Source organism: Eufriesea mexicana, unplaced genomic scaffold, assembly GCF_001483705.2.
Source record: "Eufriesea mexicana isolate 0111107269 unplaced genomic scaffold, ASM148370v2 scaffold13974, whole genome shotgun sequence".
In the NCBI taxonomy this organism is placed as follows: Eukaryota; Metazoa; Arthropoda; class Insecta; order Hymenoptera; family Apidae; genus Eufriesea; species Eufriesea mexicana.
Window position 1 is genome coordinate 10,368 of NW_016921454.1, and position 12,749 is coordinate 23,116.

General features: G+C 30.2%; 1 protein-coding gene across 1 annotated transcript; it reads right to left on the reverse strand.

Annotated features, from left to right (window-relative positions):
- Window positions 1–5,339: 5,339 nt before the first annotated feature.
- LOC108553912 (paramyosin) lies at window positions 5,340–12,219 on the reverse strand. Its single transcript, XM_017909000.1, is given in 17 exon segments — window positions 5,340–5,525; window positions 6,012–6,165; window positions 6,245–6,351; window positions 6,492–6,560; window positions 6,632–6,850; window positions 6,943–7,315; window positions 7,590–7,723; window positions 7,848–7,970; window positions 8,419–8,572; window positions 8,652–8,758; window positions 9,371–9,442; window positions 9,534–9,716; window positions 9,786–10,262; window positions 10,335–10,559; window positions 10,626–10,913; window positions 11,039–11,208; window positions 11,963–12,219. Coding segments are annotated over 17 exon segments (3,087 nt in total). The 5' UTR covers window positions 12,009–12,219.
- Window positions 12,220–12,749: the final 530 nt, after the last annotated feature.

A 12,749-nucleotide genomic window follows, 5' to 3' on the forward strand; every position in this document is an offset into this window, starting at 1 on the left:
AAGCCTAATTTTTTAAATATAAGCCAAAAAAGTAAACTGCGCAGCACGACCTGTCACTCACTCACACTTTCGGCACTATTTTTGGGAAACGCATGCTCGAAACGCAAAAAAAGTATCCAATCCCGTTCAAGAAAAATTCACTCTACGCTGATAAATAAAAAAAACCGGAGTCAGAAGCCTAATTTTTCAAATATAAGTCAAAAAAGTAAACTGCGCAGCACGACCTGTCACTCACTCACACTTTCGGCACTATTTTTGGAAAACGCACGCTCGAAACGCAAAAAAAGTATCCAATCCCGTTAAAGAAAAATTCACTCTACGCTGATAAATAAAAAAAACCAGAGTCAAAAGCCTAATTTTTTAAATATAAGCCAAAAAAGTAAACTGCGCAGCACGACCTGTCACTCACTCACACTTTCGGCACTATTTTTGGGAAACGCATGCTCGAAACGCAAAAAAAGTATCCAATCCCGTTCAAGAAAAATTCACTCTACGCTGATAAATAAAAAAAACCGGAGTCAGAAGCCTAATTTTTCAAATATAAGTCAAAAAAGTAAACTGCGCAGCACGACCTGTCACTCACTCACACTTTCGGCACTATTTTTGGAAAACGCACGCTCGAAACGCAAAAAAAGTATCCAATCCCGTTAAAGAAAAATTCACTCTACGCTGATAAATAAAAAAAACCAGAGTCAAAAGCCTAATTTTTTAAATATAAGCCAAAAAAGTAAACTGCGCAGCACGACCTGTCACTCACTCACACTTTCGGCACTATTTTTGGGAAACGCATGCTCGAAACGCAAAAAAAGTATCCAATCCCGTTAAAGAAAAATTCACTCTACGCTGATAAATAAAAAAAACCGGAGTCAGAAGCCTAATTTTTCAAATATAAGCCAAAAAAGTAAACTGCGCAGCACGACCTGTCACTCACTCACACTTTCGGCACTATTTTTGGAAAACGCATGCTCGAAACGCAAAAAAAGTATCCAATCCCGTTAAAGAAAAATTCACTCTACGCTGATAAATAAAAAAAACCAGAGTCAAAAGCCTAATTTTTTAAATATAAGCCAAAAAAGTAAACTGCGCAGCACGACCTGTCACTCACTCACACTTTCGGCACTATTTTTGGGAAACGCATGCTCGAAACGCAAAAAAAGTATCCAATCCCGTTCAAGAAAAATTCACTCTACGCTGATAAATAAAAAAAACCGGAGTCAGAAGCCTAATTTTTCAAATATAAGTCAAAAAAGTAAACTGCGCAGCACGACCTGTCACTCACTCACACTTTCGGCACTATTTTTGGAAAACGCATGCTCGAAACGCAAAAAAAAATAATCAACCCCGTTAGAGAAAATTCCACTCTACACTGGTATGTAAAAAGAACCTAACCGAAAATCCTAATTGCAGTAATATAAGCGAGAAAAGTAAACTGTGTAGCACGTAGTCGCAGGAGCTTGCTTTTCCGTCACTTTATTTCATATATGCACCTTCAATCGTAAAATAATTGCCGTACTGGTTGCAGAACAATCTATTCTATGCAGGAGTAATGAAATATCTTAATCCACAATCGAAGTTTAGAATGTATAAGCAATAATACGTAGCTACTTCGCAATTGAACTTCAAGATTAAAGAAAAATTGGAAAAACTGTTAACAAGCTGCCTATCTACAGTGAATATGTTCAAATATCCTAGTGGACATCGAAATCTAAAATCTTCTACAGTGGACGATAGGGGACTATGCGATAGTATTACGATCCGCACTCACACCATTTCATTTCGCACATGTTTCGTTGTATGATTGGCATTATGTCACATCACTTTTTTCCACGTGTGTTATATTACCACCGAAGAAATATTCACAGTTAGTAATTTTGAACTTCGTAAACTTTTCGCAATTTCTTACACTTGTGCTCTGTTCGGTTCGTAAATATTGCGATAATGTTACAAACGTAACCTACAACTGCAGTGTCGCAAGCTAATACCCGACACGTCGCGTTATGGTTCTTAAATATATATATCGTCAGTTGTAGCAATTAAAACTTTAATTAGCGATATCACTACTTTATTAAACGTTTGGTGGAAATCTTTAATATTTCACTTTGACGTACAGAATTATTCCACTATTTGTTACCGGTATGTTCATTTGGCGCGGAACTGAAGATAACTGACGCTAGACAATCTGTGCATTTTTCACGCGGGAAAATGCTGCGTCTTTGAAATAGCCATATGCTAAAGTATCGATGTAGAATATCAACCATGTTTCTTATATTTATTAATATCAATAAAGCAAATACAAATACGTATCTCTTACGAAAATGATAAATTAATAAATGCTTAATTTCCACAGCAAAAACGTTATAAATTAATAAAAATAATTATAAAATTAATAATAAAATTATAATATATAGTAATACATAATATATATATAAAATAAAAAAAACCAGAGTCAAAAGCCTAATTTTTTAAATATAAGCCAAAAAAGTAAACTGCGCAGCACGACCTGTCACTCACTCACACTTTCGGCACTATTTTTGGGAAACGCATGCTCGAAACGCAAAAAAAGTATCCAATCCCGTTCAAGAAAAATTCACTCTACGCTGATAAATAAAAAAAACCGGAGTCAGAAGCCTAATTTTTCAAATATAAGTCAAAAAAGTAAACTGCGCAGCACGACCTGTCACTCACTCACACTTTCGGCACTATTTTTGGAAAACGCATGCTCGAAACGCAAAAAAAAATAATCAACCCCGTTAGAGAAAATTCCACTCTACACTGGTATGTAAAAAGAACCTAACCGAAAATCCTAATTGCAGTAATATAAGCGAGAAAAGTAAACTGTGTAGCACGTAGTCGCAGGAGCTTGCTTTTCCGTCACTTTATTTCATATATGCACCTTCAATCGTAAAATAATTGCCGTACTGGTTGCAGAACAATCTATTCTATGCAGGAGTAATGAAATATCTTAATCCACAATCGAAGTTTAGAATGTATAAGCAATAATACGTAGCTACTTCGCAATTGAACTTCAAGATTAAAGAAAAATTGGAAAAACTGTTAACAAGCTGCCTATCTACAGTGAATATGTTCAAATATCCTAGTGGACATCGAAATCTAAAATCTTCTACAGTGGACGATAGGGGACTATGCGATAGTATTACGATCCGCACTCACACCATTTCATTTCGCACATGTTTCGTTGTATGATTGGCATTATGTCACATCACTTTTTTCCACGTGTATTATATTACCACCGAAGAAATATTCACAGTTAGTAATTTTGAACTTCGTAAACTTTTCACAATTTCTTACACTTGTGCTCTGTTCGGTTCGTAAATATTGAGATAATGTTGCAAACGTAAGCTACAATTGCAGTACCATAAATTAATACCCGACGCGTTGCGTTATTGTTGTTAAATATATATTTCTTCAGTTGTAGTAATTGAAACGTCAATCAGTATTATCATTACTGAAACGTTTTGTGGAAATCTTTAATGTTTCACTTTGATGCGTGAGAATATTCCAGCATTTATTACCGGCATACCCGCTTTGCCGCCAACCGGAAGTTGGCTGCGGCCGGACAAGCTAGGTATTTTTGTGGCGGGAAAATGCTGTTTCTTTGAAATAGTATCGATGTAAAATATCAATCGATGTCTCTTATATTTATTAATACTAATGAAGCAAATACAAATATGTTTCTGTTACGAAAATGAGAAGGTAAAGAATGCTTAATTTCCACTACAAAAACGTTGTAAATTAATAAAAATATAATATATAGTAATATATATTATATATTACTTACAAAATTTTATAAATGAGCATTATGACCACCTTTATTGAACACACTTTTAAAAAATTCTATAAATGTACGATAAAAAACGTGTGGAAGCTTTGTTAGATGTATAGTAGGTATATATAAGTTATGTAAATTCGTAAAATGTGTTAAAAACGCGAATTTTAGGTTATTTTATGATGAATGATAGATATAGGGTGTAGGGTCCCTTTGGTTAATATCATTTTTAGCAACTATTTCCTTTTTTAACTTTAAAATGTTGTTTTAAACACTTATACCTTAAAAACTATAGCTACGAGGCAGTAAATGGTATTTTTATATAAAAAAAAATAGTTGTACATATGTAAATTAGTGTACATATTGTTATTACAAATTATAGGAAGCATATATTTGCAATAAACTATAATAAAATCTCTTGAAATTCGATAGATCACGATCGGCAATTAGAAGCTTATCTCGTTTTCATATAAAATTAAGAAAACCAAAGTTTCGAAATATATAGTGCCTTATGTTGTCGCTCGCGTGACTTTTTCCACTATTCTTGCGACTTTTAAAGCGCCATAAATGGCAACGCCTGTCCCGTTTTTAAAAAATTATGTCTCATTTCATTACCCAGTGATCTTATGCAACTATCAATTCTTCCTCTCATCTTTTATTTTCGTCTCATTATTAATTGCTCTTCTTTTGTTGCAATGTTCGACATCCTATATCTTGTAATTTACTGTGTAATTTATTTTGTAACAAATTTTGTATTTTATTCTGTATTGCTTCTTTTAATTATTTCCTATAATCATTTTGAAACAGATTTTCTAACTTATTTTCCATGATATTTGGTACTATGTTTTATATCATTATTATATTTTAGTAATGTATGTAGGCACGGGTCTCGATTGCATAGCCACCACCATGTGATAAGACCTATTAATTAGCATCGTTTGCCAAAGATATATTTCGATATCCGTCTCAATAAATTTTATATACTACTTTTTGGAATATTCGATAATTTCATCTTTGGCAAACGATGCCACTTATATATAGAACTTGATAAAATATGTTAAAAAATCGGGCTATACTTATAAATGACAAGGATTTAACACAAAACCTGTTTTTCTATACTATTAAATATATTAAACTGTTAGAAATAAACAGATCTGTCAAATAAATAAAATTCATTTCCATTTAATATCAATCTTATGAATAGAATGTACATTTAAGCAGTCAATGTTGTTTAAATACATAAACATTAGAATTAAATATTATTATAACAGACTTCTAAAGTAACGACGAATCAACATTTTACTTCACATAGAATATTAAATTCGATATTCAGTTTGCTAAGTTTCGTAATGTTACAATTGTAAATATGTATTGTAGCAAAAAAGTTAACCACATAGTGACTCATAACTTTACACCTAATAGGAGAACTATTACTAACATGCATATTTATATAAATTACAGTATGAATGATTGTATGATAGTTATTAATGCAATAATTATTATTAACACTAGTTTATGATAATCATAAACACACGATATAACTATGCTACGATTACTCATTCCGATTCCTTAACGGAGTTAGTAGTTTATGAGGAGAAGAAACGGGAGTCGTATGAGTACTCTTTGGGATTCCTACCATGTTTTCCTTCCCTTTACTATATGAACATTTTTCTTCTGCTTTCAGCTTTTCGATTATTTTTTGTTGTTGTTCTATCGTCCTCATCTTGACATGTAAGTCCTGAAAAAGATATTAAGTTTTATCAGGTTTATTTTATAAACAACCAACATACTTCATACATTAACATCTAAATCTGAAAAAAGCTCAAGTTTGTAAGTAAGTAAATGAATATAAAATTAAATATCTATTTGAAAAACTGTCTTCATTAAACATATGCACTGCAATCATATAAACAAATAATTTACACACACACACTGATCTGAATCCATGCAAGAGATTAACAAGTATATATTTTATGCAAAGTAAAAATAACACAAATTTTATACACTATAACCACAACTAAATATTTATTGATAATAAAACAAAGACGAACAAAATCAACAAAATCAATTAACATGCAATACACATATACAAAACATTAAGTAATTGAAGAATTGAGTATTAAATATTAAAAACATTAATAATATTGCAAAAGAAAATGTTATTAAAAAAATACCAAATCAAATATAAAATAATGACGAATTCAAAATATATAATAAAGCACACCTGTTCAAGTTGACTGATTTTATCTTTCAGCTGTGATACATGCTTAATTCTTTGCTGGTGATTATGATGATCAACTACTTCAACATATTTCTCACGAATCTCTTGATAATCTTTTAAGAGTTGCTGATTATATTTAGAGAGCGTTTTCATTTCTCTAAATGGGTAGAATTCCAATTACTATGTTATTGTGGCATAAAATTAATAATCTACTCTCACAGAATGACACAACTCACCCTTCAACTGCTTCTCGACGGACTTTTTCTTCGTCAAGTTTCTCTATAATTGCTTTTTCAAAATTTTTCCATTTGTTTCGTTCTTCTTCAAGTAATTTATAATTCTCCTATAAGAATTCAATATTCTCATAAATATGTGTATCTATTACGTGCGTATATATATATTGTAAAATATAGATAACAATATAAATCTTGTACTGTTTTGTACATTTCTGAAACATAAAGGGGAACCTAAATTATATGTTACCTGCATGTGACAGTCTTTTTCTTCTAGACTTTCGATTTTATCAGTAAGTTCTTGTATTTTCAAATTTGCCTATAAATGAAAGATTTGTGTTCATGTTCTATATTGCTAAAAGAAAAATACAGTTAATATAGCAAGCATACTTCTTTGATGACTTCAAGATTTTTTGATTGATGCTTTAATAATTTATTAATTTCTTCTATTGCTATTTCACGTTCGTTTAATTGTTCATTAAGTTTGCTGTTAAGCAATTCTATTCGAGAAATTTCGACCTCTTGAACATCGTTCCTCTCTTCTAATTTAAGTAGCATGGTTTGTGCTTCAGCAAGATGATTAGCCATTTCGTGAAGTTGATTTTTCATCTAATGTTTTTAATTAAATACCGATTTATTTTACTTGTTAAATAATTATTCTTATTATATTTAAAGAATTATTTAATGATTTGTGTCTTTACCACAACATTTTTAGCGGTTTTTGAATCACTTTCGGCTTGTAATTGTGCAACTTCCATCGTTGCTATTTTCCTTAAATCGTCGATTTTATTTTCAAATATAACTTTTAGTGTTTCCACTTCACTCAAAGTTTCAGCTTCGAATTGATCAACCAATCCCTTTTTAGCATCTAACTGTTGCATCAAAACGTGCACCTGTTCATGTACCATTTGAGAGTTGTCACGCATGATACTTAGTAAGTCACGATGTTCATTGATACAATCTTCGCCACGTTTTAATTCATGCTGTAATCTTTCCACTTCAGCATTGCTTTGCGATAAACGTTTAGTTAAAGCAGCGACTGATGATTGATTTTCAGACATTATAACTTCGAACCTAAATAACGTTTTAAAAAATTATGTATATATATTAGATGATTGAAATAAGATGGAGACGTATTTCAAAAATATCTCGTTAGTAGAAAATATCAAGATCGGAAAGTTACAGGTCTGCGAAAATGTTCCAAAATCTATAAAATATTTGATAAATTTTGAGACTCCCACAAATTTCAGAAATCTGAATCCTGATTTTCGTTTAGCTATGTCACTTGAAATCATAATTATACATTGTGTATATGTACAAATTGTTATTTCTACAAAAAATCTAGTACCTCTTCCTTCTAGCCACCATCTCTGCCGCCTCTGCTCGAATCTGATCTTTTAAGGCTCGAAGTTCTCCTTTTTTTTCTGCTAATTCAGTTTCAGCTCGATCTAATTCCATTTGTAAACTTTGTCCAAAACTTTCCTAAATTTATTGAATCAATTATTTTAAAGGATTACTTGTAATTGAATACATGTACAAATATAAAATAAATTGTTATATTAACAAGGAATATTACATATATTCTGGATTACATTATAAAATTTACCTGCGTTTCTGCGGAACTCTTTAGTGCTTCGAGGGTTACGGAAAGTCTCGTAATTTCCACATCTTTCTGTGCAAGTTTTTCATCTAATGTCGTAATCCTTGCTTCTCTAAACATAGCGTTCACCTACATTAATAACTTCAATTTAAAAATTAAACATGAACGTTCTCATAAAATATTTGGTAAATATCATAGAAATTGCAGATTATAAAATTTAAAGAAATTTTGGAGAAGAAATAATGTACATGATAAAAATTCCTTGAGAGTAGTACATTTTTCTCAGCACATTGATCTGAATTCATGCCAGATATTAACAAGTATATATTTCATGCAAAATAAAAATAACAAATTTTGTACACTATAACCACAACTAAATATTTATTGATAATAAAACAAAGATAAATGAAATCAACAAAATTAATTAACATGCAATACATGCATACAAAACATTAAATAATTTAAAAATTAAGTATTAAATATTAAGAACATTAATAATATTGCAAAAGAAAATGTTATTTAAAAAATACCAAATTAAATATAAAATAATGAATTCAAAATAGACAATGAAGCACACCTGTTCAAATTCATTGATTTTATCTTTTAGCTGTGACACATGCTTAATTCTTTGCTGGTGATTATGTTGACTAACTGCCTCATCATATTTCTCATGAATCTCTTGATAATCTTTTAAGAGTTGCTGATTATATTTAGAGAGCGTTTTCATTTCTCTAAATGGGTAGAATTCCAATTACTATATTATTGTGGCATAAAATTAATACTCTAATCTCACAGAATGACACAACTCACCCTTCAATTGCTTCTCGACGGACTTTTTCTTCCTCAAGTTTCTCCATAATTGATTTTTCCAAACTTTTCCATTTGTTTCGTTCTTCTTCAAGTAATTTAGAATTTTCCTGTATAAATAAAATATTCTCGTAAATATGTATATCTATTATGTCTATACCCAGATGTATATATATAGGTATAATCTATAATATATATAATGTAAAATATAGATAACAATACAAATTTTGTACCATTTAGTATATGTCTATATGTTTAGATAAAAAAAGAAAAGAAAAATTCATTTTTTGTTATAGTTTGTTATGTTTTTGTAGTTGATGATAACCTCCCTAATCATAGCTAGTTCACCTACATTAATAACTTTACTTCAAAATTATACATAAATGTTCTTACAAGAGAGAATAAAATACTTGTGCAAATCGAAACTGAGAAGTAGAAGAAGATTTAAAGAAATTTCAAAAACCAAATATCACCTACATATAAAAATTTTTTCAGTGTAGTATGTTTTCCTTAACAAAACAAAAAATTTAATTGACACATTATTGAAAAGCACTCCATTAGTGACGTTTTTAATTTTACGCACGTGAGATCTGCTTACTTTCACCATTATCAGCGACCACTTTTTACTCTGTCCTCGCATTCGTACGATAAACTGCTAATATTTCTCTTGTAACTGACTCTGCATTCTCTACCATTTTATCAGCATGTTGCTAACTTTATTTTTTTTCTTCATCAAGATTTCTAACCGCTGCTTCTTTAATTTCAGCTATTTATTTATGATTTGCTATCATCGACTACAAAAATATATTAAAGTAAAACGAAAAATTTATCATTTATTACATTTAAAATTAAAATATATATGAAAAAATGAAACAATTTATGTACATTTTCTATCTCTTTCAAGTAACTTAATTTTTCATTTTCCAGGTACTGTTTTAATTTAAATGCTTCTTCATCATGGCGTTTCATTATATAATCTAAATCCACTTTGTGCTTGTTCAAAACAAGATTATGTTTTTCATTGGATTCTTCTAATTCTTGTTGCGCATGGTGTAAAGAATTACGAACCTATATCAAATAAAAAATGAGATAAATTTCCCTTTCATTGTGTAAATAACTATAACTTTTAATATTTACATTATTATAAAGTTCTTGAACTTCTACCAATCCTTCTACAAGGAATTTATTTTGCCCTTCAACATCTTTTACTTTAGCTTCAATTTCTATTCTACGCGATCGTTCCAATTGATTTTCATTTACGAGAATTATGTTCTCTTCTTCAAAATTGATTTTTAATTTATCAATTTCTTCTTGATATTTATATTTAACACTGTCCATTTGCTTCGAAGAATTTTCGACGAGATTTTCATATTCCGCTTTTAGTTCATCTAATTCACACTGAAGAGTAGATAATTGCGCTTGTAGTTCAAAAATGACGTTCTGTCGTTGTTGTAACTTCAGCTCCAATTGATCGCTTTCATCGGTTAAATCACTAATGTATGAATTGAGTTTGGTTTTTTCTTGCTCCAATAAATTAATTTCATGTTTATGGCTCACTGTTATCGTTTCTAATTTTGTTGTTAATTCTTCGATTTGTGCTTCAAGAGTTTGAACCTGTACACAACAAATTTTTTAATGATCTGAACTTTTAATATTTTTCAGTAATAATTCTCAGACTATATTTACCTTCTGTGTATTTGCGTATTTTTTTTCGGCCAATTCAGATTCTAAGCCAACTATTCTTTTTGAGAAATCTGCAATACGGTTCCTAAGATCGCCTTCCATAATTTTCCTTGCTTCGATTTCGCGTTCTTTCTCTTCTGATACTTCCGATAACTGGCAACGAAGATGCTTTACTTCGGTTTGATGCCTTTCATCGTAGCCATGTAAAACTTCTTGTTGCAATTTGGTCTATAAAGTACAATTATAAATAAAAATTTGCTGAAAATAAAATCATTGTGAAAAATATTTCACAACCATTGTTTCTATATCCTTTCTGTGTTGCTCTTCCACTTTCGCTTGCTTGTTTTGTAATTCATCGAGTTCCAATTCTAACTTTCGCACTTCTTGTTTCAAGTCCTCAACATGTCTTTCCAACTCTTGTATTGTTTTGTCTTTATTAGAACATTCTACTTGAAGGTCTGCGAGTTGATGCTCTGAATTGTATTTTAATTTTTGGTCGTTGGCAGAAATAAGCGCGCGAGGTTTTACCTTCTGGCTGGATCTCTGAATTTGTTCCCCATTATGTTTTCGTGGTAATTGTGGCTATAAATGAGTTGTTTTTCAAATTAAAATATCCTCTACAAACATCATCAATCAGTTTGGTACTTTATTTACCAGGAATGAGTTTTAATATGTAATTTTTTTTTTAACTGATCTTGATTTCTTACCGTTCTAAAACTGGCTACTATATTACTGGTGTTTTTAGTGCATACTGATAAATTGTACTCAGCACTTCCAATGCTTTTGTTATCATGAAATCTTTCTGATTTTTCAATAGCAAAACCTTTCACTTTACTGTCAATCTTCGGATCATAGGACCCTGGTGGAGGTACATCATCTGTAATAATTTTCCTTTTTGAAATAGAAATTGAAGAACAAGAGAAAACATGTTCTATTTCTGTTTCTTTTCTATTTTCTATATAAATAACATGTTGAACATAGATAGGTTTTAATTATTCTGGCAATTGCTTAAGGATCAAATTCATTTTATTCTTCAAATATTTGAAAAAATGTTCATTCCATTAGATTAATAGTATATTGAACATTCGAAAAAGTAAAAGAGCTAATAATACATGTAAAAACAATAAAAAGGATTCCCATTTCAGGTGAAAATAGTTTACAATCATAATGAGAGCAAATTTCTTGATGCAGGGGCTTGTTTGTCTGAGAACATTGAAATACCAGGTACAGCCTGCAATAATCTGTATCTATTCAACGTGAAATACAATCCAATTTTTTGGACTGACTTATTTCATAATTAACTTATCTTAATAATATCATGTATTAATTATCATAATTCTTATAAAATAAACACTAACAAAGATTGTACAACTAAGAGAAGTTAAGTACTATACGTGTGTGTGTATATATATATATAGATAAACATTATTTCATATTAATATTTATATGTTTTACATCACTTACTTCTGGCCAAATAATGGCGATCTTTTAGATACTCGATAACTTCCAGAAGATTTCAAAATACAATAATTATTAACGAGGTAATAGTACAATAAACATGTTTATACAAGATTGTATATATATATCGTAAGGGTACCAAAATATAGGAATAAAGTAATAAATTTACTTACTTTCACATTCGTTAAATCGTTGTATCCGTGCTTTAGAAAATGACATTTTCAAACGTTTTTAATATTCCTCCTTTTAATTTTAACTTCTGTCAACGAGAGGAAAATTACTATCTTAATTCCTAGTCAGAACCAAATACTTTTTCATGAGGACTCTTTCTCCGATTTCAAATGACGGTTATACAAATTGAACAATGAAAGAGTGACGAATCAATGGATACATATTGTACAGCCACCAATCCGGTAATTGCTGTATCTCTACCACCAATTAGTCACCTTTAGTGCTATGGCACTCTAAAGGCAATGTCAAATTTGCAGGTAAATTTAAATTTAATTCATTTCTTCATTATATTACTCTTAACGTTAATTACTCTTCTTATTTCTATTATATCAGGCATGCAAATGATCAGTATGTGATAGTAGCAAAGTTCTTGCAGTGTCTATACATTTTATACCATTGACTTTAATTACAGGTCTTGTAAAAGCAGGTTCTGTCAACTGCTGCACACGATCTGATAATGAAGTGCTTTGCGTATGAAACATTATTTTTATTTCCATTAAATGTAAGCAAATTGAAATTTAAGTTAAGTAAATTTTCATTATATTAAAAATTTATATAGTATGTAAAACTGTTCATATGCATCAACATAACGTTTATTGCCATTGTTTTATTAATTATTTTTGAAACACTACGAATAAGACACATTGAAGAATTTGTTTAACATTTATGCTTCTATGACAGACAGAAAATAAATTAAAATGTCACATTTTTCATTCTATATTAACAGCA